The 25,563-nt window shown below is 40.2% G+C and overlaps 1 protein-coding gene across 1 annotated transcript in view; it reads left to right on the forward strand.

The window, feature by feature from the left end:
• Window positions 1–9,178: 9,178 nt before the first annotated feature.
• The window catches only part of PDE8B (phosphodiesterase 8B), a gene marked incomplete at its 5' end in the record, with an annotated part of 38,770 nt that continues 22,385 nt past the window's right edge, over window positions 9,179–25,563 (forward strand). The window contains 6 exons of the mRNA XM_083354746.1: window positions 9,179–9,205; window positions 9,800–9,990; window positions 12,195–12,254; window positions 13,710–13,767; window positions 21,852–21,940; window positions 23,831–23,952. Coding sequence (XP_083210872.1) covers window positions 9,179–9,205; window positions 9,800–9,990; window positions 12,195–12,254; window positions 13,710–13,767; window positions 21,852–21,940; window positions 23,831–23,952 — 547 coding nt within the window. The remainder of the gene's footprint in view (window positions 9,206–9,799; window positions 9,991–12,194; window positions 12,255–13,709; window positions 13,768–21,851; window positions 21,941–23,830; window positions 23,953–25,563) is intronic.

A 25,563-nucleotide genomic window follows, 5' to 3' on the forward strand; every position in this document is an offset into this window, starting at 1 on the left:
TAGTAGAATTTTGGAGCTGTCAGTTATTTTCATTGTGAATATATTCAGCTATTAGTTATATAACTTAAATTAGGAATGTACTTTTTTAAGGAGAAAGGGGAACAATTTTCCCCCTTCTGTTCTTATATTAAAGTCATTTATATAACAACAATGTTGGGCAAAGAACAGTCTGAAAATTGGCCCTGTTTTATTGTAATCTAAGATGAGCTAAGAAGAACATGCCATTTTATGCTAATGCATTCTCTTCTATAATAACATCACAACTAAAATGAGATAATTTGATCACCGCAAAAGAAATTTCTTAAAGGATTTCTAAGTTTGGCTAATACTTCTTACTTTGCGGAATAAAGGTTTCTTTTTAACATTGAAGAGAGCTTAAAATGATACTTTGCAAATGACAGCTGAAAGGAGAAGAAAAATACATTAAACATTCAGCAGTCTGAATATGCTTGTTCAGTGCATTATAACAATCCAAAATGAGCACATGGAGTATTTGAAATCCAGGTCCAAGATTTGTTCTAAAATTAAACTTACAAATTGCACTCATGTTCTGGATGATGTGCCAATTTTTTGAAACCACTTCTGAAGTGCAATCAAACATCATCTTCTTTGCAAAGTTAGCCTGGATTATTTAATACTGGCTACTGGGCACTTTCTCTCCATAATGATAATTAAGGGTTTTTGGAAGAGCTACCGTATTTTCCGGCGTATAAGATGACTTTTTAGCCCATGAAAATCATCTCAAAAGTTGGGGGGTCGTCTTATACGACCAGTCATCTTATACGCCAGAAAATAGTACATAAATCAATCGAGCGCCCCCGTTCTTGCAAAGCAAATTCAAGCCTCCTTAGTTCAGTCCCCCCTCCAACGTGACTCTCCCTTCCCACCCCCAAGAGCCTCTCAGTCCCTTCCCCTCCCCCTTGCAAACGCCAGACCCCGGGAGCTCTTGCGTCTATTGCAAAGGGTGGGTGGAAGGAAAAGCCCCTTTCGGCTCTGGCTTGGCTGCAAGTCAGCGAGCCCGGGAAGGCATGCCCTCCCCTCTCGCTGTGGAGGAAGCAGGGCAGACTGGCGTCTGGCAGGAGCCGGCAGGGCAGTCCTGCGCACGTGTGCGCTCCCTGGCTCCTAAGGAGTCCTCGGGGAGCCATGACAGGCGCCTCACGCTCTTCCCTCTTGAAGCAGCATTGGCGGAGCCGTCCGGCGTTGGGTAGGAGCCGGCAGGGCAGTCCTGCACACGCAAGCACTCCCCGGCTGCTAAGGAGTGCTCCTTAACAGCTGGGGAGCGCGCGCATGCGCAGGACTGCCCTACCAGCTCCCGCCCGATGCCGGACGGCTCCGCTGATGCTGCTTCAAGAGGGAAGAGCGTGAGGCGCCTGCCATGGCTCCCCGAGGACTCCTTAGGAGCTGGGGAGCACGTGTGTGTGCAGGACTGCCCTGCCGGCTCCCGCCAGATGCCAGCCTGCTCTGCTTCCTCCACAGTGAGAGGGGAGGGCGTGCCTTCCCGGGCTCGCTGATTTTCCAGCGTATAAGACAAAAAATCTTGAAAATCATCTCAAAGGTTGGGGGGTCGTCTTATACGCCCAGTCGTCTTATACGCCGGAAAATACGGTAAGTGTTTCTGTGCAATAGTAATGTTCCTGGTGTGCACAATCCTTTCACTACAGGCAAATTTCTGAGGACAAAGTTATTGTACTTTGGATGATACCACTAGAGTATTCTCCAAAAGAGGGATGGAATTATTGAGATTCTGTAGCCTTGAACTATTCAATAGTTTCACTGACAGCTAGAAATTCACCTGTGTCCTTGACTAAGAGTTAAGTGACTTGCCCCCCATTTTATGATCTTTATGATCTTTTTTTTGCCACAGTTGTTAAGTGATTCACTGCAGTCATTAAGTGAACTATGCAGTCTTAACCAAATCCTGCCTCCCCCATTGACTTTGCTTGTTGGAAGCCAGCTGGGAAGGTTACAAATGGTAATCTCATAAGCCTGGGACAAAGCAACTATCATAAATATGTGCAAGTTGCTAAGAGCCCAAATTGTGATCACATGACTGTGGGGAAGCTGCAACAGTCATAAATGTGAAAACTGGTCAGAAGTCACTTTTTTCAGTGCTGCTACAACTTTGAATGATCATTAAACAAATGGTTGTAAGCCAAGAATTTACAAGGGCTACCTGTATTGGCTGCACAGTTCTGCTCTTTGCATGCACAGGCACATCATGATCTCTGAACGTCTTTTCTGTGGCCTTCCTTAAGGCTCTACAAAGTGCTAATCTGTGGGAGTGGTGCGGTGCTCAATGGTTGAGACCCTGGGCTTGTCAGATGGAAAACTGCCAGCCCAGGTTTGAGACCCGAGTGCTATGCAACAGAGTGAGCTCCTATCCTCACTCCAAGTCCTGCCAACCTAGCACATGCAAATGTGAGTAGATAAACAGGAACCACTTCAGTGGGAAGGTAACAGTGCCCCGTGATGTCATGCTGGCTACATGACCATGGAAATGTCTTCTGACACTGGCTCAGTGGCCTTGAAATGGAGATTAGCACACACACACACACACACCCCTAAAGTCAGCAATGACTAATCAAGCAAAATTCCACAGGGACCACTTTATTTCATTAGCATATAGAATAGAATAGAATAATTATTGTCACTTTGAATGTACACTAATCAGCATACGTTAAAATGAAATTTTATTGCATACAGTTCTCAAAGGATCACCACCTCCAATACACACTACATAAATATGACAAAAATAAATAAATACATAATTGTGCACATACCCACAAATATTATATGACACAGAGAAACAGCAGTCTAGTAGTTTGGCGAGAAAAAGAAATTTTGCGAGTTTACCAAATGGATGGCATAGGAACAAAGCTGTTACAGAATTGGGTAGTCCTGCTAGAAATGCTTTGAAACCTCCTCCCAGAGGGGAGCAACAGAAAGACCATAAAGTGGGCGTGTGGGGTCTCTAACAATGAGCTCTAAGCACATAGCGCTTATAAGCAGCATCCTGAATACCAGGAAGCGAGCTTCCTATGATCTTCTCAGCTGTCCTTACCATTCTCTGTATGGACTTTCTATCTGAAGCACTGCTGCCACCAAACCAGATGCAGTTTGTTAAAATGTTTTCAATCATGTCTCTGTAAAAAGTGGTCAGGACAGAAGGAGAAAAATGTGCTCTCCTCATCCGACGCAGGAAATGCAGACGCAGGTTTGCACACTAAGGATGACCAGTATGGAGAAACCAATTCAGATTGCTAGTTATCTGCATCCCCAGATACTTAATACTATTGACCATCTCTACAGCTGAGGTTTCTGATTGAAAATTGATGATAATTTTGTGCCAGTGTTCTTTGCCTGTGTCTAAGGATGCTTTCGAATTGTGGACAGAGGCTTCAGCATAAAGAAATGGGATAACACACAGTGTTCTTTCAATAATAGCAAGACAAATGAAATGTTCATTAAATGCTGGGATATATGTGTTGCTCCTGCTCTGGTGTATTCTTTTCCCTGCCCCCCTTCCAATTAGAATGGATTAATAATCAAGCAATCAGCCAAAAGCTCTTTATATAAAACCACATTGTAGTGAAAGTATTCTGTGAACTTATTTCATTTTAGTAATGTGAAGATTACAGTGTGTGGCTAGGAACATTGGAAACTATCTTATGCTAATTCAAACTAATTGCCTGTCTAGATCAGGGCTTTTCAACCTTTTCACCTATTGTACCACTTTTAGGATATGGCAACATCCGAGTACCACCAGTCGCCTAGCAAGGTGTCAAAAACTTGATGACCAAAAAAAAAAAGGAAAAAAGTAATGAAGTACAGTAGTCCTCGACTTACAACAGTTTGCTTAGTGACTGTTCGAAGTTACAATGGCACTGAAAAAAGTGCCCCCCAAGCCACAGCTGAGGAAGACACCTGCCTGCCCGCCTGGCGGCGCTATTCCTCCTGTCCGAGGTTTTCATTGTTGTGAGCATTTCTGTTGAGGATTGGCAGTGGGGGTGGGGTGGGGGGTGTTTGGTTTTTCCCCCAACCATCTGCTGGGTGGTTGCAGCAAGTTTTGGTCACTTCACATGACCCTGGGATACTGTGACCATCATAAATATGAATCAGTTGCCAAGCATCTGAATGTAAATCACAAGACCCTGGAGATGCTGCAACATTCCAGCTGATTGGCGCTTCTTCTGGGCTCAGCAGAAGTGCCTGGATCAGCACCGAGCTCCAGCTGGAGCCTGGTGCTGATCCTGGCACTTCCGCTGAGCCCTGACAGCCCTGCAGTTCCAGCCATCTCTTGCTCAGGCTTGTGCGGTGCTGCCACTGGTTCAGCTCATTCCCCTCCCCCGCTACCACTTTTCTAGGATGGTGGCGTACCACCTGCCAGGTGCCAATGTACCACAGGTGGTACCCGTACCACTGGTTGAAAAGCCCTGATCTAGATCAATAGCACATACTAAAGCCATGCAGAGCCTTGGAAAAACCACAAATTCAATGACTGTATGAACCACCTCCTTTTGAATAATTGAAGCACTTATTCCACTGGAAGTTGTAGATCTGCAGATGTATCTTGGGCTGAATTCCTTGCTTTTCTTCTCTCTCAGAAGAGAAATCCTCCAGGAGAGCATAATGTTAGTGCCAAAAATAGAATACAGAGCTCAAGGATAAATATTCTGCAGGCATGCAGTACGTGGTCCCAGAATCTGTCAGCTGGAATGATACCTCAGTACCCCAGAGGTTAACTGAGCTTTTAACTCCTGCTGACGTCATTCAAAGTCTTTTTGTTCCTATCAGGGTATCCCTGACAGCCTTTAGGGAGAATAAAAAGAGCTTCCTCAGGCAGCAAATATAGAAGTGTCTTTAATACCACCATTGCCCTCAGCTTTGGAGAATGGCCTTGTGCTGTCAGTGATGATGTAAAGCTGCTCTTTACCAACATACCCCTTTCATTATTAAATTTGGTACGTCATTCGAGCATTATATAGCATCCACTGTCATATCTAGTTTGTCTCTTAGAAGTTTGCACAATGGCATGGCAATGAAGGAGAAATATTGGTGAATCTCATTACTAGTTCTGTCACGAATAATATAGGCTATGTACTTCTGACAAGTCATGCAGCACTATTCAGTGCCGCAATTACATTAGAGCATGATGTCTAGTTTCCCTGATACTGTACAAAAGTGGAGTAGTTCTACTGTCCAGAAAATTGTAGTCTTGAAGGAAAAAAAATAGAGCTTCCAACAAATCAGTAAGAACAATTGTTTTGGAAATGATTCTGCCAGCCATAAGAAGCTATTTGTGTAATATTTTGAAGTCTCTGCACAGAAAAGACATCAAAACTCTTAAATCAATTATGAAAATGAAACAGTTTGTTATTCACTGTGTGTCATTAGCTTCTAAATGCTTTCACAATTCTTTGTTCTAAATTCTTTAGCAGGAATGGATGAATCAGTAGCATGGATTGAGGCATACACTCGGAGAGTAAGGGACATCATGATACTATTTGGCTACATCTTAGGAACAGATAGGGCCGTGGTGGCTCAGTGGGTTAGGACCCTGAGCTTGTCAATCAGAAGGTCGGCAGTTTGGCGGGTCAAATCCCGAGTGCCGCGTAGCAGAGTGAGCACCTGTTACTCGTCCCAGCTTCTGCCAACCTAGCAGTTCGAAAGCACGTAAAAATGCAAGTAGAAAAATAGGGACCACTATGGTGGGAAGGTAACAGCGTTCCGTGCGCCTTTGGCATCTAGTCATGCCGGCCACATGACCACGGAGACGTCCTCGGACAAGCGCTGGCTCTTCGGCTTTGAAACGGAGATGAGCCCCTAGAGTCGGAAACGACTAGCACGCATGTGCGGGGGAACCTTTACCTTTTACCTTAGGAACAGATAATTGGATATCTAAGTAGAAAATTTAGAATTGCCTGACTCTGAGGTCAGATTTCTATTCCACCATCACCAGTAGTGATGGGCAGCATCTTTCTAGGATGCCAGGGAGGAGTTTTTCGTCCTGGAAAATGGCAGGAATTTGCTCACGTAACATGTACCTTGCATGGTTGCTTGCAGGGGTGGCCGGAATGAGGTAGATGACAAAACAACTATCATGGCCGTACAATACAAGTTCTGTCCTTCTTTTCAGATGTGGTGGCATTGTACAAACATGTACAAGGGATGATGCTTTCATCACAACATGATGCTTGTTTCATCATTCTGAGGTGTGTGAAAGAAACAAAAAAAGATCAAAGTACAAATCCCAAAAACAAATCAATGCTTATTTAAAGGTTAACTAGATTAGGGCTACCAGATTTCCATTTAGTGCTTGTCCAGATTTTTACCACCCCAGAGCTGGTAATTCTAAATGAAATAATAGAGAGCTAGGTTGGTGCAGTGATTAAGGCCAGAAACCTGGTGACATGGAGTTCTAGTCCCTTCTTAGGCACAAAGTCAGTTGGGTGACCTTGGGCCAGACGCTTTCTCTCACTCCTAGGAAGGAGACAACAGCAAACCACATCCAAAAACTGCCAAGAAAATTGTAGTCACCAGATGTCAACACTGACTTGAAGGCAAAAAAGAACCCCCACGCCGAGACATAAGTTGGAATTATATATTAAAATGTGGGCTTTTTTTTAGAAAAAAGAGGGAGTACTTAATTAGCATGCTTATATGTTCATTTTTTATAGGAATCAAATTCTATTATAGAGAGACAAAGAGTATTTCAAGAAGGAGAACTTCTGAGATACCTTATGCAGCACACATCATGAAAAAAAGTCTGTTTAGCTATAGCCTTTTCCATGTTAATATGCTTGGATACCACTCCCATCACCTCACCCCAATTTGCAATAATAAAAATTATGTGGTTGCATTTAAAATACCTACCTTTAAATGCATGCACCATTTTGGGAATAGCTATTTGGAGTACTTGTTATAAAGCTTTACTTTTAAAAAAATCTCAAATAAGACAGGCAAGACTCTCTTTAAAAGAAAAACTGGCACAGGATTCTTACAATAATACTACCGTAATTTAACTTGCTGCGCAAAAAATATCATGGTACAATGACAGCTTTGTAGCACTCTATTGTGCAGTGCAGACATAGTTTTCATAAGCTACAGTTAATGTAAATGCTTAGCTACATATTACTGACAGTGTTAGTGAAATGTACATACATTCTGCATTATGCTTATGGTGTAACTCAGTATGAGAGTTTGAGTTGGGCTAATTGAGCAGCCTATTAATGTTAGAATAAACAGTTTAGTTTATGTTGGATGCCACTAAAGAAGCATCAATGAGGCAGATCATCAGGAAAACATAAGATTCATGTTGAGCATTATTTCTTGATGTGTTTTTCTGGGAAACTGTTTTGGAAGTGTTCCAAACAACGGAATACTTACTCCAATAAAAGTGGAATGATCCTACCATATAAAAAACAGTCATAAAAGCATTTTTCAAATTCTCTTCACTAAAATTATTTTATTTTTTCGGCAACCAAAATAGCTCAGGTGAAATAGATTCATACTGAAGGATGGATCAGGTGAATCCGTGTCCTTGCAACAGTGACTCATGCCCTTATCACAGAGCAGTGTCTAATGTTGTGTGCTTTACTTGGGGCTGTCATGAAGACCACTTGGAAACTAAAATTGGTCCACCCAGTTCATGGCCAGTGACAGCTGCTACAGTCACATCACAACACTTTTGTAGATGTTGCCCCACTTTCTAGTAAGTTCAACAGAATAATAAAGTTGGAAGGGACCTTGGAGATCTTCTAGTTCAATCCCCTGCTCAATCAGGAAACCCTATACCATTTCAGACAAATGGTTGTCCAATCTTTTCTTAAGAACCTCCAGCATTGGAGCACCCAAAACTTCTGGAGGCAGGTTGTTCCACGGATTAATTGTTCTAATTGTCAAGAAATTTCTCCTTAGTTCTAGGTTGATTCTCTCCTTGATTAGTTTCCATCCGTTGCTTCTTGTCCTGCCTTCAGATGCTTTGAAGAATAGGTTGGCCCCCTCTTCTTTGTGGCAGCCCCTTAGATATTGGAACACTGTTGCCATGTCACTGCTAGTCTTTCTTTTCATTAAAGATTTCATTAAAGTTTCTGATTGCAATTAAAAGTTCTGGTTATCCTATAAATCCCTATATAAATGACTCCTAGCAACTGTTTCTTCAGGCAGTTCTTCATTACTTGGCAATAAAGAACCTATCAGGTATGATGTCTGTGGCAGGGCAAGCTCATCTAAAGCTCATATACAGTAACTGTCTGTGCCTAGTAACCTCACTTCATTGGCAGTGATAACAAAAATGTTGTCTGTCTAAATACACAAATGTGCAAATAATTCGAAGAAGCTTTTGAAGCAGCTGTATGAACTTTCCAAAGGATGTGGCTCCTTTAATCATCTGAAGCAGGCATGTCAAACTGCCGGCCCGCGGGCCAGATGTGTCACACTAAAACTGCGCCCACCCCATTGCTGGCAATGGGGAAAAAGTTCTGAAACATTGAGTGACATCACGTGACATCATGAGTTTGACATGCCTGATCTAGAATCAAAATGATGTACTATAGTGGTGCTTCATATCTTTGGAATAAAAATCTCTTTGAACACTGACAACTAGTCTTCTATATAGAGAAAGGGCCTGTTAGGTTACACTTGAAGTGTTGTACCTGACATTTAAATTGTGTGAATGGAACAATAAGCAAGACTGTTCTGACAGAATATGATTATGAAATCACAAGCCCCAATCACTTCCATAGCCTTTTCCTACCAGAAGAACAGTTAATCTGATTTGTTACAAAAGCAAAATGTTATTTTGACTGAGTTGTTCTAAGAATAACAGGAAGAGTTCCTGTTTCAGAATTCTCAATGAATAAGCCATTGATAAATTTTTCTAGGCTGATAGTTTTTGCTCCCTTGCAGGAAAGTCCAGAATTCTGAAGTCTATGCAAATAGGGAAGAATAATTCAGTAGACCTGAGTGTCATTCTTCTGGCTTAACACAAAAAAACCTTATATGACAGTGCTCTGTTTGAAACCAGGACTATAGAGAAAATAATTATTTTTTTATGCATTAGTTTAATCATTGCAATGAAATGCCATTAATATTGTAGACTCACAATGGGACAAAACAAATTCTTACATATTGCTTTTTTTTTAAGCAGGCTTCAACTATTGAGACAGAAATTGGACCTATGAGATTGACACAAGATCCTATTCAGGTAGGACTTCTCTTATTTGGCAATAAAAAATCTATCTGTCTTACTTTACCAATAAATATTAAGTGCTGCATTTCCAAAAAAGTGTTTTGTAGGGAGCTTTTTTACTTTGAATCAAACAGAACCCTTTAAAGATACTTGGGAGGTATCTCCTGGAAGTTGAAGGAATTCTACTGATAGAAAGCCTAGATGTAGCATAATTTTATTCACTGAACTGAAAGGGGGAGGTACTGGCATCATTATCTTCTGGACCAATAATGATATTAATAGAAGTGAAATGGACATACAGTAGTTAAGAATAGAAACTTTACAGATACATTCATAAGCCCATGCACATCCCTTCAACAATATAAAGCTTATGTATTTAAAAGCAAAAATAACATTCAAATATGTTTAAAACAGTTTTTTATTTCTTGCTTTTGAAAAGTGAATGTGTCCCTGGGGGCTCTGAGGATATTTTTTTTAAATATATATTTTTTAATACTAAACATTACTGGGTAAACTATACAGTGAAAGAAATTAGTTTAATTGTATTTTTATTTTATTATTATTGTTTTAAATCCATAGTAATTTTAAACTATCCTCTGTATTTTATAGGTATTGTTAATCTTTGCAAAAGAAGACAAACAGAGTGATGGATTCTGGTGGGCTTGTAATAAAGCTGGGTATAGGTGTAACATTGCTCGGACACCAGAATCAGCATTTGAATGCTTTCTTGATAAACATCATGAAATAATTGTCATAGATTATCGAAACCCCAGGCACTTTGATGCAGAAGCCATCTGTAGGTAATTACTTATTCTTGTATGTCATATGACCCCAGCAGAATAGGAAAATACTATTATGCAATTTCTATATTCACTTCCTAACTTCAGTGGCAAAACTGTTTCTGGACAATTGAGCAGGACTGTCATATGATGAGATGTTCTTTCATATGAAATCAGTGTGTGAAATCTCTGGAATATAAAAAGTTAGATTTTAAGATGAAGGATTTATCAATTCTCTGCATAGGGCATTCGTGAGAAAGAGGTAAAAAAAATCAAGGTGATAGCTGTGATTACACAATTAAAATGCTGCACCCTTTTTACATGTGTCACATGTGCAACATATATGAAGAAGCAGCAGGGCTTTGATCATGGAGTCATGGCAACTTTCCACTCTGTGAAGGTCCTAGGAAGATGTTTTCATATGTCAGAATCCTATGGAACTATGGCATTTCTTCCTTATTCTTTTTCCAATGACAGGCAGAAAGTGGAATAAAAGACATGCCTGAGAGATGGCTGTCTATAAACCAAAAGTAAAATCAGGAGTCCTGCTGAGAAAGTAAAGATTATGATGACTAAACTGGGTTGCTCTGACCATTTTTAGTGATGGTTGGGTCAGATGTATCTATATTGCAGATAGTTACACAGCAATGCAGTCAATGATCTGATGCTCCAAAATCCATTAAGGCATTTATGAAATTCAATTCCTATATAAACAAGAAAAGTACATTTTATTGATGATCGCTGACCAGATGGATGAAACATATGCAAATGCAACAAAAGTAACATAGAAAATTAAACATGAGAGTAAAATCAAAACCAGAAATAATTCACTTATGGGGAGAGAGAAAAATTGCATTAATCTGTTGATAAAAGATAAGGGGATTCAGGTTTTTATCTCTGGACTCTGGATCTCCACACATGTTATTTATAGCACTGGCATCATTAGTAATCTGAATAGTTTCAAATATTTGGTAGTTATTCTGCTATGCTATGGCAAATCCAACCGTGTATTTTCATGACTGCTAAACACAATTCGTCTGTGAAATATGTAATATTGATCTGACAACGGGATAAGAGGAATGAGATCTATATTTCATCGTCTATGCCAGAAAAGTCTTTTAGAAGGGGCATGTTTAATATGGTTCATACATCTCTGTAAAAATCACAAAATAATAAGACAGGGCCTACATCCTCTGTTGCATGAGAACCATAGTGGCAAAAAAGTTCAAAACAGTGGATCTTATAATATTTAATAACTGATGGTAATATGTCAAATCTGGCTAGGAAAAATGCTTTGGGACTCTGATTGGCAACAGTCAGCTGGACTGGCATAGAGGAGCACAATTAACTATTTTTCCAGATTCTAATTTAGAAAATAGATTCTGAAGTATGCACAAACATGTAATTTGTTGTTCCACTTCATATACTGCAAAAGATACAATAGACGTTTTGCTTTAACACTGTGTCTAAGCTCTATCTAAAACTCGTATCTTCAGCATTAGGTACATGTGTAAAAAATCTTGACACTCAAGCTTTTCAGGGTACAGCAGAAGAATGATGAAAATGAGGCTGATATTGCTTTTCTTGGGAAAGGACACGTGGTCCATATTTAGGATCTTGTCACAAAAATCACTGTTTTGTTATTATAAGCTGAGTGGGATAAATGAATAATCAGTCAGCATGAGCTGTCGTAGAACCTTGATCTTGCCAGCTTTGTAGAAACCAAAATTGCATATTCGTTCTCTGACTGCTGACCATCATCCATAAGGTCCATATAATGTTTTAGTTCAATTACTTCTGAGACAATATCCTTCTAAAGTTCTAATAAGGGAGAGTTTCAGCCAATATCATTTATTTAGAATTCAAAATATAAGTTTAATAAGGACTCTCTTCTTATTAGCCTGTATAACTGCAGACATGCTTTTAGTATATTGGTTCTATGTGATCCAATCTTGTTTGCCAAGAATTTGTTTCAATTTAGCAGAAAATTTATTGTTTCATCTTGCTTTTTTTTTAGCAACCTAGGTCTGGCCTTTCATAAAATAGAACAATGAGACAGGTAAAATAACATCTGATTTGCTTGCTCTCTTTACACTGTGTAAAGAGAGAGGGAGAGAGAGAGAATGACATTCAAATAATTATGCATCCCATCTTAATATGTGGTTGGTAAATTTTTGTTAATAAAATTGTTTAATCAAATATGGCCTGAAATTTCTTCATTCCAGGTCAATTCGTGCTACAAAACCTGCTGAACATACTGTGATAATAGCTGTTACCTTGCAAATGTAAGTATTTGGAGACGTATGCTTATTTATATACTTTTTTAATGGTTATAGTTATATAGTGAATAAAGTATCTTTGCATCCAAATTCATGGTATTGTGGACTAAGGTGTAGCGTTTTGTGATTGATTTAAGCTCCCATTTTCACAATAGACAGTTTTAGTAGAACATTATAATAAAATGCTATATTGAAAGGAATAAGTAGCAGTTTGTCATGAACATTTTAGTAAATGTCAGAGGCTCAGCTGAGGCCTCACAGCTGCATACAGCTCTGTAAAACCTATGGTGTCCACTGAAGACCACCAAATATTGCAGTGGTTAATGAGACAGAAGAAGATGTAGCTCTCAAATATAATTAAATTTGATTTTAATTAAATGTAAATGTAATAAAACCTAGCTTTGTTCTAGCCAAAGGTACTACTTTCTGGACTGCCATTCTCAATGTGTCATTGAAATTCAATTTTTTCTTAGCCTAGAAAATGATCCGCACCATCAGAAGATTCTTTTAACATATAAATCATTACATGACTGAAATTTCATTCAGAAACAAGTAGGACGTGTCATGATTGCTCCTGGAAGGAGACTTGCACATGAACTGAGATCAGAGCAAATGAAGCTAAAGCTCACTCTTGCAGCAAAGTTTCTGACAGTAAGAGATGAGTTAAAATCTTTTAGCAATAGCAATAGCACTTAGACTTATATACCACTTCACAGTGCTTTATAGCCCTAAGCAGTTCACAGAGTCAGCATATTGCCCCCAACAATCTGGGTCCTTATGTTACTAACCCTGGAAGGATGAAAGGCTAAGTCAACCTTGAGCCGGTGAGACTCAAGCTGCTGAACTGCTGGCAGCTGGCAGTCAGCAGAAGTAGCCTGCAGTACTACTTTCTAACCACTGCACCATCGAGTTTTACCATCAAACACCATGCAAACTACAGCTTCATTGAATTTTTAGTAACACATAAAAAGACCAAATTCTATAAAATTCAGAATAGTTGGGAAGCTGAAAGAACAATAGTAAATACATCCATCATGATTTATTATTTGTGAGTTCAACATGACTGTTTCTTTGGCAATAAGGAAAGGTGTCTCTCCATGTCCCATGTTTTTTCCTGCGGCCTCCAGAGCTTCTCAGAATGATTTTTGCAAAATTTGGCAGCAAATGTAGGGTTAAAAAAACAACAACAAAGGCCTGACACACCTATTCTGATTTTTTAAAAAAATATCAAGGAAAGAAAAAACAAACATTTCAATCTTGTTCTCTCTGATGATGTTACCACAGTTCTGTTATTCCTTCTGTAGTCCATAGAGACCTTAACCCCCCCCAAAAAATATACAGCCACAAAAAGGATTTTTCAGTCCCTTGAACGATTGATACTGTGCCATCAAGTTGGTGTCAACTCTTAGCAACCATATACATTGACTCTATTGACTGATAATATATTTTGTATTTCTGTAGATCTGCAGGTCAGGAAGAAGCTTCTGTTCTCCCACTTCTCCACGCAGGATTTAATAGGGTATGTTAAAGTTATTGTAGATTGCTTAGGCTAATAACAATTGGTTTATCAACCTTCATGTCAACATGACACTCATGTTGCCATGCAAGCATTTGTTGCATGTGACAACTGTGACTCCTTAAGCTCCTCCACATTTTAGTTCATAAATAAACAGCTAAGTTATAGATGTATTATTGCTGGCTAGATGTAAGGAGGTGAAAAGATACTGACAAATACAATTCTACAAGCCTGGGCATGATTTCCTGTAAAAGAGACCAAGAAAAGCCACTGATTGCTGATTGGAAAAGAAACCAAGGAATTGGTTGGCATTTTGCCTTCACAATCACTATGTAAAGAGAAAACAAGGCTTGATGGTAGGGTTAGTAAAGAGGATCATATCTTTCCTAGCAGCTTGTTGGACTGTGTAAAAGAGGCAGTTTTTGGAAAAGATTTTTTTAAAAAAGAATATTTTTAAAAAATATGCCACATGAGGAATCATTGATTTGGCATCACAGCTTCTGTTACTAAACAAGGCAGTTATTAAGTGACTTGTGCCCAATTTTATTACCTTTTTGCCATGGTTATTAAATGAATCACTGGTGTTTTAAGTGAATCACATGGTCATTAAGCAAATCTGGCTTGACTTAGTTTGTTAGAACACTGCTGGGAGGGTTGCAAATGGCAATGACATGTCCCAGGGATGCTGCCACTATCATAAATACATGCTAGTTGCCAAGCATCCAAATTTTGATCATGTGACCTTAGGGATGCTGCAACAGTTGTAAATGGGAGAGGACAAATCATAAGTCACTTTTTAAAAAATCAGTGTTGTAACTTAGAATAGTAGCTAAAATAATGGTTGTAAGTTGAGGATTACCACTAAATGATTTAAACCTCAGATTTCTTGCTCAATTTCATTCTTGAAGATGTACTATTTTACTTAGTTATCTGTTTTTGGAACATCTTGATAGGTGAGGTTTGTTCCGTTAAGCTTACATTCTGTTGTTGTTTTTTCTGAAACAACAAAGCTTTAGCTAGCCTTTAAGCAATTGATGTTACTTTTAAAAATCAGTCTCCGTTCTAACTTTTAGTTCCATCTTTTTAGCATATGTATCTTCCTGTTTTTGTAGTATACCAAATGGTCCTGCAAAAATATTGGATTTATTGGCTCCATATGATGTAATTTAAAACTATACTTACTGATATATTTGTTGACCTCTCCCCTCACATACTTATGTGTACAAACTACTCTGATGACATTTATGTCTTATTACATACACCACTATTTTTCTCTCTGAATTGGATTTTTTTTTCTGAGAATGCTTCAGCAGGAAACATTCTCTCCAGTGGCGTAGCGTGGGTTGTCAGCACCCGGGGCAAGGCAACCGGAAGCGGAAATAGAGGGGCGGGCGGGTGGTGACGTCACGGCACTGCTGAAAAGACGCGCCCCGCAGCGGCGTAGACTTTCCAAGAAGAGTCGCGCGCATGCGGGATGCTTCCGGGTCCCTCTCGAGGGCGGCTGGGTGGGGCTCCGACCTGCAAGAGCCGCTGCATTCAAGCTCGCACGTGAGCCCCGCTAAATAAAGCCACGCATGCGCACGAAGCTAGGCTGGCCGGCCAGCGGGTCCGTCTTCGCTCGGCCAAACCTGCCAGGGCGCCTGCGGGGCGCTTGCGGTTGGCCTGAGCCTGGGCGGAGAGTTGGCCACTTCTATTTATTTTATTCAGTTTATGTGGCCGCCCATCTCACCTGCCGGACTCATTTCGCTTTGCAAGAAAGAGCAGCTCGAGAGCGGAGCCAAGCCAACTCTGTGCAGCCCTTGGGGCTCCCTGAGCAGCTCAGTGCGAGCGCGCCCCCCCAGATGTTGCGCCCGGTGCGGCCAGCCCCCCCTGCACCCCCCACGCTACGCCACTGATTCTCTCCAGCCACCAGCCATCATTATTCATCAGACACATTTACGAGCTATCTGGAAAAGAGCTAATATAGTGAAAGGGAAATAGAAAAGAGACTAAGACTTAGGAAATTTCCCAGTAGGATAAGAAGAAGTGAAGAAACTTCAGCTGAAGATAACTGAAGAGAGCATCAGGAGGTGTTATGAAAGCCTATAGGACAACCTAAGGGAGAGAGAGAAGAAAAAAAAGGAATTGCGACGGTGTGTGTGTGTGTGTGTGTGTGTGTGTGTGTTGAGGGGCTTTTACTCTGAATGAGATCATTATTTATTTATTTATTTATTTATTTATTTATTTATTTATTTATTATATTTATATACCGCCCTTTCCCAAAGGACTCAGGGCGGTTTACAGGGTGATTAAAACAAAAAATACAAAAGTTAAAAACAGTTTAAAAAATTATATCCATCCCTGAACAAATAAAACCCCAGTTAAAATTAAAATTAAAATTAAAATTCTCAGCCTGGGCCAGAGAGCTCGAAGAGCCAGGTCTTCAGGTCCTGGCGGAATGAACGGAGGTCGGGGGCAGTCTAAGCTCCACTGGCAGCTGGTTCCAAAGGGCAGGCGCACCCACTGAGAAGGCCCTATCCCTGGATGTTGTCCGCCGGCAATCTTTAACCGGCGGTACCCTGAGAAGACCCTCCCTGTGGGAGTTACTAAAACTCTGTAACACAATGCTATAGTATAGAGGCAAGGCTTTTTTGTCATAGAACACCCAGAACGGATGGGTTCCATCCACCTTTTTTGGATGGAATCTTGTAGGGTAGGCAAGACAGGTTGTATGACATGTGTGAGTTCCGGCAATCTTTAACCGGCGGTACCCTGAGAAGACCCTCCCTGTGGGAGTTACTAAAACTCTGTAACACAATGCTATAGTATAGAGCAGGGGTGTCAAACACAATTTCATTGAGGGCCGCATCAGCATTGCGGTTGCCCTCATGGGGCCGGGTGGGTATGGCCTGGGTGGGCGTGGCCTACTGGGTGGGCATGGCTAGAGTGTGTATGGCCTACTGGGTGGGTGTGGCCAGCTTTACATCGTTCGCATCGAGGGTGCCTATGGGGGCCTGGGCAGGAGTGGGACAGATCTGGGGGTCTCTGGAGGAAGGAGGGTCTCTGGGCCAGGGCCAAGGCAGTGGGGGCCATTCCCTCACTGTTTCCAGGATGGCGTTGCGGGCCGCATGAAACCACTTCGTGGGCCGCATCCAGCCCCCGGGCCTTGTGTTTGACATGTCTGGTATAGAGGCAAGGCTTTTTTGTCATAGAACACCCAGAACGGAGTTCTGGCACCTTTTTTGGATGGAACCTTGTAGGGTAGGCAAGACAGGTTGTATGACATGTGTGAGTTCCGGCACCTTTTTCTTTTACAAAAAAAGCACTGTATAGAGGTAAACTCGTATGAAATCAGGGGTAGACAACACATTATCTACTGGAATCCCAAATGACTCTAAGTAAAAAGTAATATAAAACTGACTTTTATTTCCTCAAAAAGGGAAAGTGCCTGGTGTAAAAGAAACCCCCTCCCCCGAATCTCTAGCATCCAATGCTTTTGGATCCGATAGGAAGGGTCAATGTACTCAGTTAACTAAAATGTAGGGTGAAGAAACAATTACATGTTGCAAACTGATATTTTGTGGCTGGCCATCCCACCTAAACATTTTATGAAAATGTGTATAGGCTCTAACATTCTATGTCTGTCCACTGAACCCACAAGGTTGCTTACCCCTGCTGAGAACCATCTCATCCTCCACTGGCATGAATCATATACGCTGTTCCCTACCAACTGAAATTTCTTTCTTATCTTCCTTGCATGTTTGTACACTTGTCATCAGAGTAGCAACAAGGATAACCAACTTGTTCAGACAAAGTCCCCTGCCATCATTTGCCTGTGCAGTATATTTCATAAGCAGCAGGAAAAAAGATAAGCATAACAAAGAATGGACGTTAACATAATTATTGAATTATGCCTCAGTGATTAACCTGAACTGTTGTTTGTCAAGGAGGAAAAAAACTGAGACTCCCTCCTTCCCTATCTGATAAATATCCTTCTTTCCTTCTAAACATAATACTTTATAAGTAATGTTCATATCATAAATAGAAAAGTAAATTAAAAATATCACACTTATCAATTAATAAAACATAACAGTATTTTTGTTATCTAATTCTGCAATCTGTAATTCTTTACCTTTTTTGCATATGGTCAATAAATTAATAAATGTTCATCTTTTGCTTGAATGTGTTGGGTATTTGTTAGTTGCGAAGTTGTGTCCGACCCATCGTGACCCTATGGACAACGTTCCTCCAGGCCTTCCTGTCCTCTACCATCTTCTGGAGTCCATTTAAGCTCACGCCTACTGCTTCAGTGACTCCATCCAGCCACCTCATTCTCTGTCGTCCCCTTCTTCTATTGCCCTCGATCTTTCCCAGCATTAGGCTCTTCTCTAGTGAGTCCTTCCTTCTCATTAGGTGGCCAAAGTATTTGAGTTTAAGCTTCAGGATCTGGCCTTCTAAAGAGCAGTCAGGGTTGATCTCCTCTAGGACTGACCGGTTTGATCGCCTTGCAGTCCAAGGGACTTGCAGGAGTCTTCTCCAGCACCATAGTTCAAAGGCCTCAATTCTTTGGCGCTCAGCCTTTTTTATGGTCCAACTTTCACTGCCATACATTGCAACTGGGAAGACCATAGCCTTGACTATACGCACATTTGTTGACAGGGTGATGTCTCTGCTTTTTATTTATTTATTTATTTATTTTATTGGATTTCTATACCGCCCTTCTCCCTAGGGACTCAGGGCGGTTCACAGGGCATATATAAATAGGTATACAAAAATTAAAAGAAAATTAAACCATGGCCAATTAAAATACAGCAAAAGTAAGATAATAAAGCCAATTAAAAAACCCATATTCCCCTTCAGGCCAGACCAGCTAACTCGAACAAGTGGGTCTTGAACCCGCGACGGAAGGATCGGAGGTCCGATGCCATCCGGAGCTCAACCGGCAGTTGGTTCCATAGTGCCGGGGCACCCACAGAGAAGGCCCTCCCCCTGGGGGCCACCAGTCGACATTCCTGACTGGAGGCACCCTGAGGAGGCCCTGAGGAGGTGTTTTTAGTGTGCTGTCTAGATTTGCCATGGCTTTCCTCCCAAGGAACAAGCGTCTTTTAATTTCTTGGCTACAGTCCCCATCTGCAGTGAACTTGGAGCCCAGGAAAATAAAATCTGTCACTACCTCCACTTCTTCCCCATCCATTTGCCAGGAATTGAGAGGGCCGGATGCCATGATCTTGGTTTTCTTAATGTTTAGTTTCTTAATGTTGGGTATAGTAGACACCAAAGACAGTGTTTTATTTGTTCCTTCATTTATATTTACCAAGCTGATCTCTACAACATTACTAAGTCCATTCGTTTGGATTTCTAAGCAAAAATAGATACTGTTTAACATACAACATAATGTTTTCTAATTTTACTTTTCAACGAATTGCATCCTTTGGTTGCTATATTTTAACAATCGGAATTATGCCATTAGATTTCTGTTATACCTAATGAATCACACATGAATTTCTGAATGGAGAACTCCTCATCTTGTTTATTTCGCATACTCTGAATTTTAGATCAGAGTATGGGAAATAAACAAAATGAACTCATACTCATAGAGGTTATGCACTGTATGGGCCAATGAACTTTGTAGGTCAATGTTCTTTCTGGCTTCTTCCACGAAATGGTTTTAAAAGCTTAGTTTCACAAACACTCCCACATTCTACAATATACAAATGTTCATCCAAGGTCCTTATTTCAGCATTTTGTTTCAACTCTAATCAAGCTTTGAGCTTGTTCTGGCAAACACATATTTATCTGTCCTTATGAAATGCAACCCATTTCATGCCAGCAAACTCATCACCTGGATAACTCACGCCATATGCCAGAAAGAAAATATCTTCCATTGATACCATTTGCAGAGCAAATCTTTCAGTTGCAATATTCTCATATCTATTTCTTCTCCTCTTTCATAGAGTGGAAGGATGGATTAGAATTTCACCTGACCTGCAGGATGTTGAGTTTCTTTTCATGTATCATTTATCCACTTATATTTTAGGAAGGGAAATTGCTGGTGGACTTGATAAATGGAGATTCTATATATAGTTAGACTGCATTCTCCCCTGTCTTTTGTTGCAATGTCTCTTTTCTTTGGACTAATAAAACCTTGCCCATTCTCATTAGGATGTCCTTTCGGGCATACTGTACCTGTCAATTTGGTGGCTAAAAGCATTTCAAATGCATCTCCTGAAGATTTTGGCATCTGTGCTAAGAGATACAGTCCTTCAGATGATCACACATTGCAAGGTGTACTGAGCATTTAAAGTTAACACAAATCCTGAAATTATGCCTGGAAAATAATTGCAGTCCGTGTAGGCTTTTCATCATGGGCATAGCTTACTTAGTATTGGGCATGGTTAGTAGCCTAACTGCCATAATTTTCAGCAGCCATTTTCCAGACATATTTCAAGAGTATCTTTATCAAGAGCATATTACAATACTCCAGTTGTGATGCCACAAAGGCATGAACAATTGTTGCAAATCCAACAGCTTCAAATCCTATTTATATAGATATTATTTCTATTAATTATGACATTGCTTACTTTTAAACAATACTGTTCCTGAGGTGCAGCTATCATTTGTGCATACCTATTTTATTTTTTTATTAGCTTTAAGTGCCGCTCCTCTCGTCGAAAGGGGAGAGTATTATATAGAGTGGTTGGTGGAGGCTACAGTTATGACATGAACATAGATATTTTTCAAGACAAAACAGAAATAAAGAATATGTGATACACTTTTAATGTTACATTTCTTTTATTGTGTTCCTCTGAAATTTCTTCAAAGGTTTGTATATTGACTCTGTGACTGTTTGTTCTTATTTAGGGCAAGTCACATCAGAAATAGTATTATTCATTGAGATTGCCATCAAAGTTATGTGTCCTCTTAAAAGAAGCCTTTTTTCCCATTGTATATTGCTATAATAAGCAGTTTCACTGGCAAAATCCGTCATCATCAATGGGTCGAAAATGGAATCTTGGTAATAACAGGAAACCATAATTATTTTGGCTATGATTTTTTGTCTTTACTTCCCTTGTTATTACATAGGAATGCCAATGATATTTGAAGTTTCTTAAAACTATAGTTTTCATACACTACTGTATGCCTGAGATTAGCAACATAGCATTCTTTTCTTATTTCATGCATTAATCAAAACAGTGCTTGTTTGACATTTCCTGTCAATTGAGTTGTGCCATGGATAAATATTCTGTATTAGTAAACATCTATGTTAAGTGCTACTTAGTAATTTCTATTAGGAAATGCAATCCTACTTTTGTCCAATTAAATTGTTATACCTTAGAGACAGTTTTGTATAAAAGTTAAGGTGCCAGGCTAGAAACTGGAACATCATGAGTCCTAGTCCCATCTTAGGCATGAAGCCAACTGGGTGACTTTGGTCTAGTCCCTGTTTCTTAGCCCTAGGAAGGAGGCAGTGAAAAACCACTTCCAAAATCCTGCGAAGAAAACTGTAAGGACTTGTCCAGATAGTTGCCAGAAGAGAACTTGGAGGCACACATGCATACATTCACCTTGCACTGGCAACTTATTATTTTATAAGCAAAAAAAATTGCATATATACAATAATTCCAATTCAACTTTCTAATGCTGCAGAATCTTTATTAGTATTTTTTACTATATTGAGAGAAGTTTTACCCTCGTATAGCTTTCTCAGTCTGATAATCACCTCACCCAAATAGAAGCATTACTTCTAGAACTGCAAGCCAGCATCAAAGATTGTAATTCTAAGAGTTGTAAAATCAATATATGTAGTTAGTAACAGGATCCTGGCCTCGCTTATTACAGCACAAGGAGGGAACATGATGTCAATGGGCATTAATGTGATTTCCCACACTATTTGCCCCAACATTTAAACAATACGCACACACACGCACACACACACACACACACACACGTCTACATACTTTCCCTATATTATTTGCATTTTAGAATTGCATTCCCTTGAGTTTAGTGCTTTGCAAGCAAAAAGTTGTTCAACTCATCAGTAGACAGTGTATTGTAGAAGTAAATTATTATAAGCAGTGACATCTACTTTTTATTTTTGTATTTCCCAGAGATTTTTGGAGAATAACAGCATCATTGCTTGTTACAATGAACTGATTCAAATAGAACATGGTGAGGTGCGATCACAGTTCAAATTACGGTATGTTAGCATATTTGTTACCATTCATCTCCTGGGTTAGTAGAAGAAGCAGACTCCTAGTATCATATTGAAATAAATCTGTCCAGAAGTTTGGCAGAACAAGAAGGATGGAAATTAATCAAGGAGAGAATCAACCTAGAACCAAGTTCAAACAAGCAATCAATGCAATGACTTGCCTCCAAAAGTTGTGGATGCTCCAACACTGCAGTCTGTTAAGAAGAGATTGGACAATCATTTGTCTGAAATGGTGTAGGGAGTTGAACTAAAAGACCTCCAAGGTCCCTTCAAACTCTCTTATTCTATTATTACCACTGATGCTCAAATATCTAATTGCCTGTATTTCAGGAATAATTTACCAGATAGATTTTGCATGAGGATTTTTTCTTTATCCAAGAGTCTCTCAGGACTCATCTATACCAGCAGTTCCCAACCTTTGCAGCTTGGTGGCCCCACTGGGGAGAGAGAGGGGGGAACCAGGCCATGTGAGTGGTGGGCTGGCACACACACACACACACACACACACACACACACACACACACAAGCAGCTCCACTTACATGAGAAAAGAAAAACCTTTGGGGCACAGTTTTGCACTTCTTCAGGTTTCTCTGCACCAAAAGCTTTTGCAAAGAGACGGAAGGCCTGAAGCAGAGTAAAATCACTCCTCTGAAGCCTTTTGTCCCTTTGCAAAAGTTTTTGGTGTGGAGAAGAGAAGCCTTTGGGGACGCCGTCTTGTGTTCCTTCTGACTCACCAAGGCTGCCTGACGTTGCAAAAGCAGATCAGGTTTCCTGACTCATTGAGTCAGCGAAGTTGAGCAGGGCATGCTCATCCCACTCAGCCTTTGCTCTCACCACTCCACTTTTGGAGCAAGCGGCTTGGCAGCCTGACTGGGGGAGGGGGGAAGAGGGGAACCAGGCCGCACCAGTGGTGTGCCAGTGCACATGCGTGCACTCACAGCTCCACTCACACAAGAGGGAAGAGAACCTTTGGGGTGCCACTTGTGCACTGGCCCACCTCTCACCCAGTTCTGAATAGGCCACAGCTGCGGCCCGGGGTTTGGGGACCCCTGATCTATACTATGGTACTTCCATGCCCATGCATCCTCTTTATCTGCAGATCAAGCAATTTCTTAATGGCTAGAACTACCCTTTAAAAATAACCAACAACTCAGTAGACACCAGATTAATGTTGCAGAGAATGGCTGGGACTCAATGTTTTTTATGCTGTTTAATGGATTGTATTTAATTTATGGTTTTAGGTGTTAAGTCTATACAGAGATTTGCCTATTTTTGTAAATGTATTTATTTGAAAAATCAGTAGAAATATTTGCGTCTGAGAGCAGCACCAAATGCCAGTTGGTACAATCTGAGGAAGACACATAAAGATATTTCGACTATCTGCAACTTGTATGTTGTGGGTTGCCTTCTCCTGCTTTACTATGTGGCCCTCTAAGCGTCCCTAATCAGAACATTTTCCTCACAAATGCCACTTTGGGTTAGGTTGCAAAGGAAGATTGAACACCGAATCTTCACTCTCATGCAAGTTGCAAATTGTGAAATAAATAAAAACGTGCATATTTAATATGTCTGAGGAAACATCTGGGAAAAATTGTGTTGAGTCCATGTCTTTCTGATTTCTTTCCTCACCCAAATAAAAGTTATGAATTTATTTGGGAAGTGGGATCTATTTATATTTCTGTAATAGTAATAGTATATAATTCATATATTGACATTAATGTTGCATAGTTTAATAGGAAACTAGTATATTCTGAAAAGTATATTTTTAGAGGAAGGTGATGCATTTCCATGAATGCATAGGAATTAATCAGTTATAGCATCTTGAATTATTCAGTCGTACATTCTAACAATCTCTATTTATTGATTAATTATAGGGCTTGTAATTCGGTATTCACTGCACTAGAGCACTGTCATGAAGCAATAGAAATAACTAGTGAAGATCATATCATTCAGGTATGGAAAAAAGCACAACTCTCTTTAGAAAATTTGGTTATCTGTGTCACTTTAAACTAATAAAGGAAAGAATGACTGTTGTCTGTAATATATGCACATAGGTAGCAATTCTGTTTAGATACTATTTGTCTAAGGAGGTAACATGCAAAGTTTTCTGTATTTTATTTTGGAACCCTTTTCTATTGGTGCATTTGCACTGAGTGAATACAAAGCAAAGCCTCTCTGTTTAGGTATTTGCTAGGAGGTTTTCCTACACTTGGGATTGTGCAAACAGAATATGAAATTTATCCAAATTTGATTTTAAGCTTTCTGTACTTGCTTATAAACTTCATTTCATTTTTTTAACAGTATGTTAACCCAGCGTTTGAACAGATGATGGGCTATCAGAAGGGAGAGTTAATAGGGAAAGAACTTGCAGAGCTTCCAAAATGTGACAAAAACCATGCGGATCTGTTGGATACAATCAACACCTGCATCAAAAGAGGAAAAGTGGGTAATAATTACCCTATGCTTTTTGCATTCTTTAATAGAATTTTTTAATTACAATCTGAATATGAAAAATCACTGTGATGTGATTCTCCTTTAAAAAAGGTAAAGGTTCCCCCGCACATGCGTGCTAGTCGTTTCCGACTCTAGGGGCCGGTGCTCATCTCCGTTTCATAGCCGAAGAGCCAGCGCTTGTCCGAGGATGTCTCTGTGGTCATGTGGCCGGCATGACTAGACGCCAAAGGCGCACGGAACGCTGTTACCTTCCCACCGTAGCGGTCCCTATTTTTCTACTTGCATTTTTACGTGCTTTCGAACTGCTAGGTGGGCAGAAGCTGGGACGAGTAACAGGCACTCACTCTGTTACGCGGCACTCGGGATTCGACCCGCCAAACTGCCGACCTTCTGATCGACAAGCTCAGCATCCTAACCCACTGAGCCACCGCTTTCCTTTACTGGATAATATTAGGCAGAGACTGGGTAGTTATTTGCCATGGATGCTTTAGCTCAGATCACAAGATTGGCCTCCGTGCTGTCCATGGCCCCTTTTATCTCTATGATTCTCTGTATGTGTGGTAGAGTATGAATACGACATGCTGCATGAAAGCATCAGAAGGCCACCTGACTGGGAAAGACTAGATGGCAACTTTGATGGTTTCATATAGAGAAGAACTGCAACAGACTTTATTACTTTTAGTAAGGCAGATCGAGTACTTTTTTGACTATGGCTTCACTTGACTTGTTTAGGAATGGCAAGGCGTTTATTACGCACGAAGAAAATCAGGCGATAATATCCAACAGCATGTTAAGATAACTCCTGTGACAGGCCAAGGAGGGTAAGTATGTTAATGAAAAAGTGCATTGACCATAAGTAATGTGTATCAAATTTTGTTTATTTATCATATTTGTAGGTGACAAGATTGTCTCTACACACAGTCTGTTGACACGGTTTCTGTTTTTTTTCCAAATCCAACCAGGGTTAAGAAGCACCCTATCCTATAGGTTGCATTTCTGCACTTTTAAGTTGGCAAAATAACTAAATCTGAGTAATATTATCTTTGGATTTTCATTCAGTCACTCACTCACACATTCATTTAAGGTGGAAATCAGAGTAGATGTACAGTAGGGGGCTCCTATCACTTTCTCTACCCTTAAAACCCTGCAATGA

Source organism: Vipera ursinii, assembly GCF_947247035.1.
Source record: "Vipera ursinii genome assembly, chromosome: 2".
NCBI classification, from domain to species: Eukaryota; Metazoa; Chordata; class Lepidosauria; order Squamata; family Viperidae; genus Vipera; species Vipera ursinii.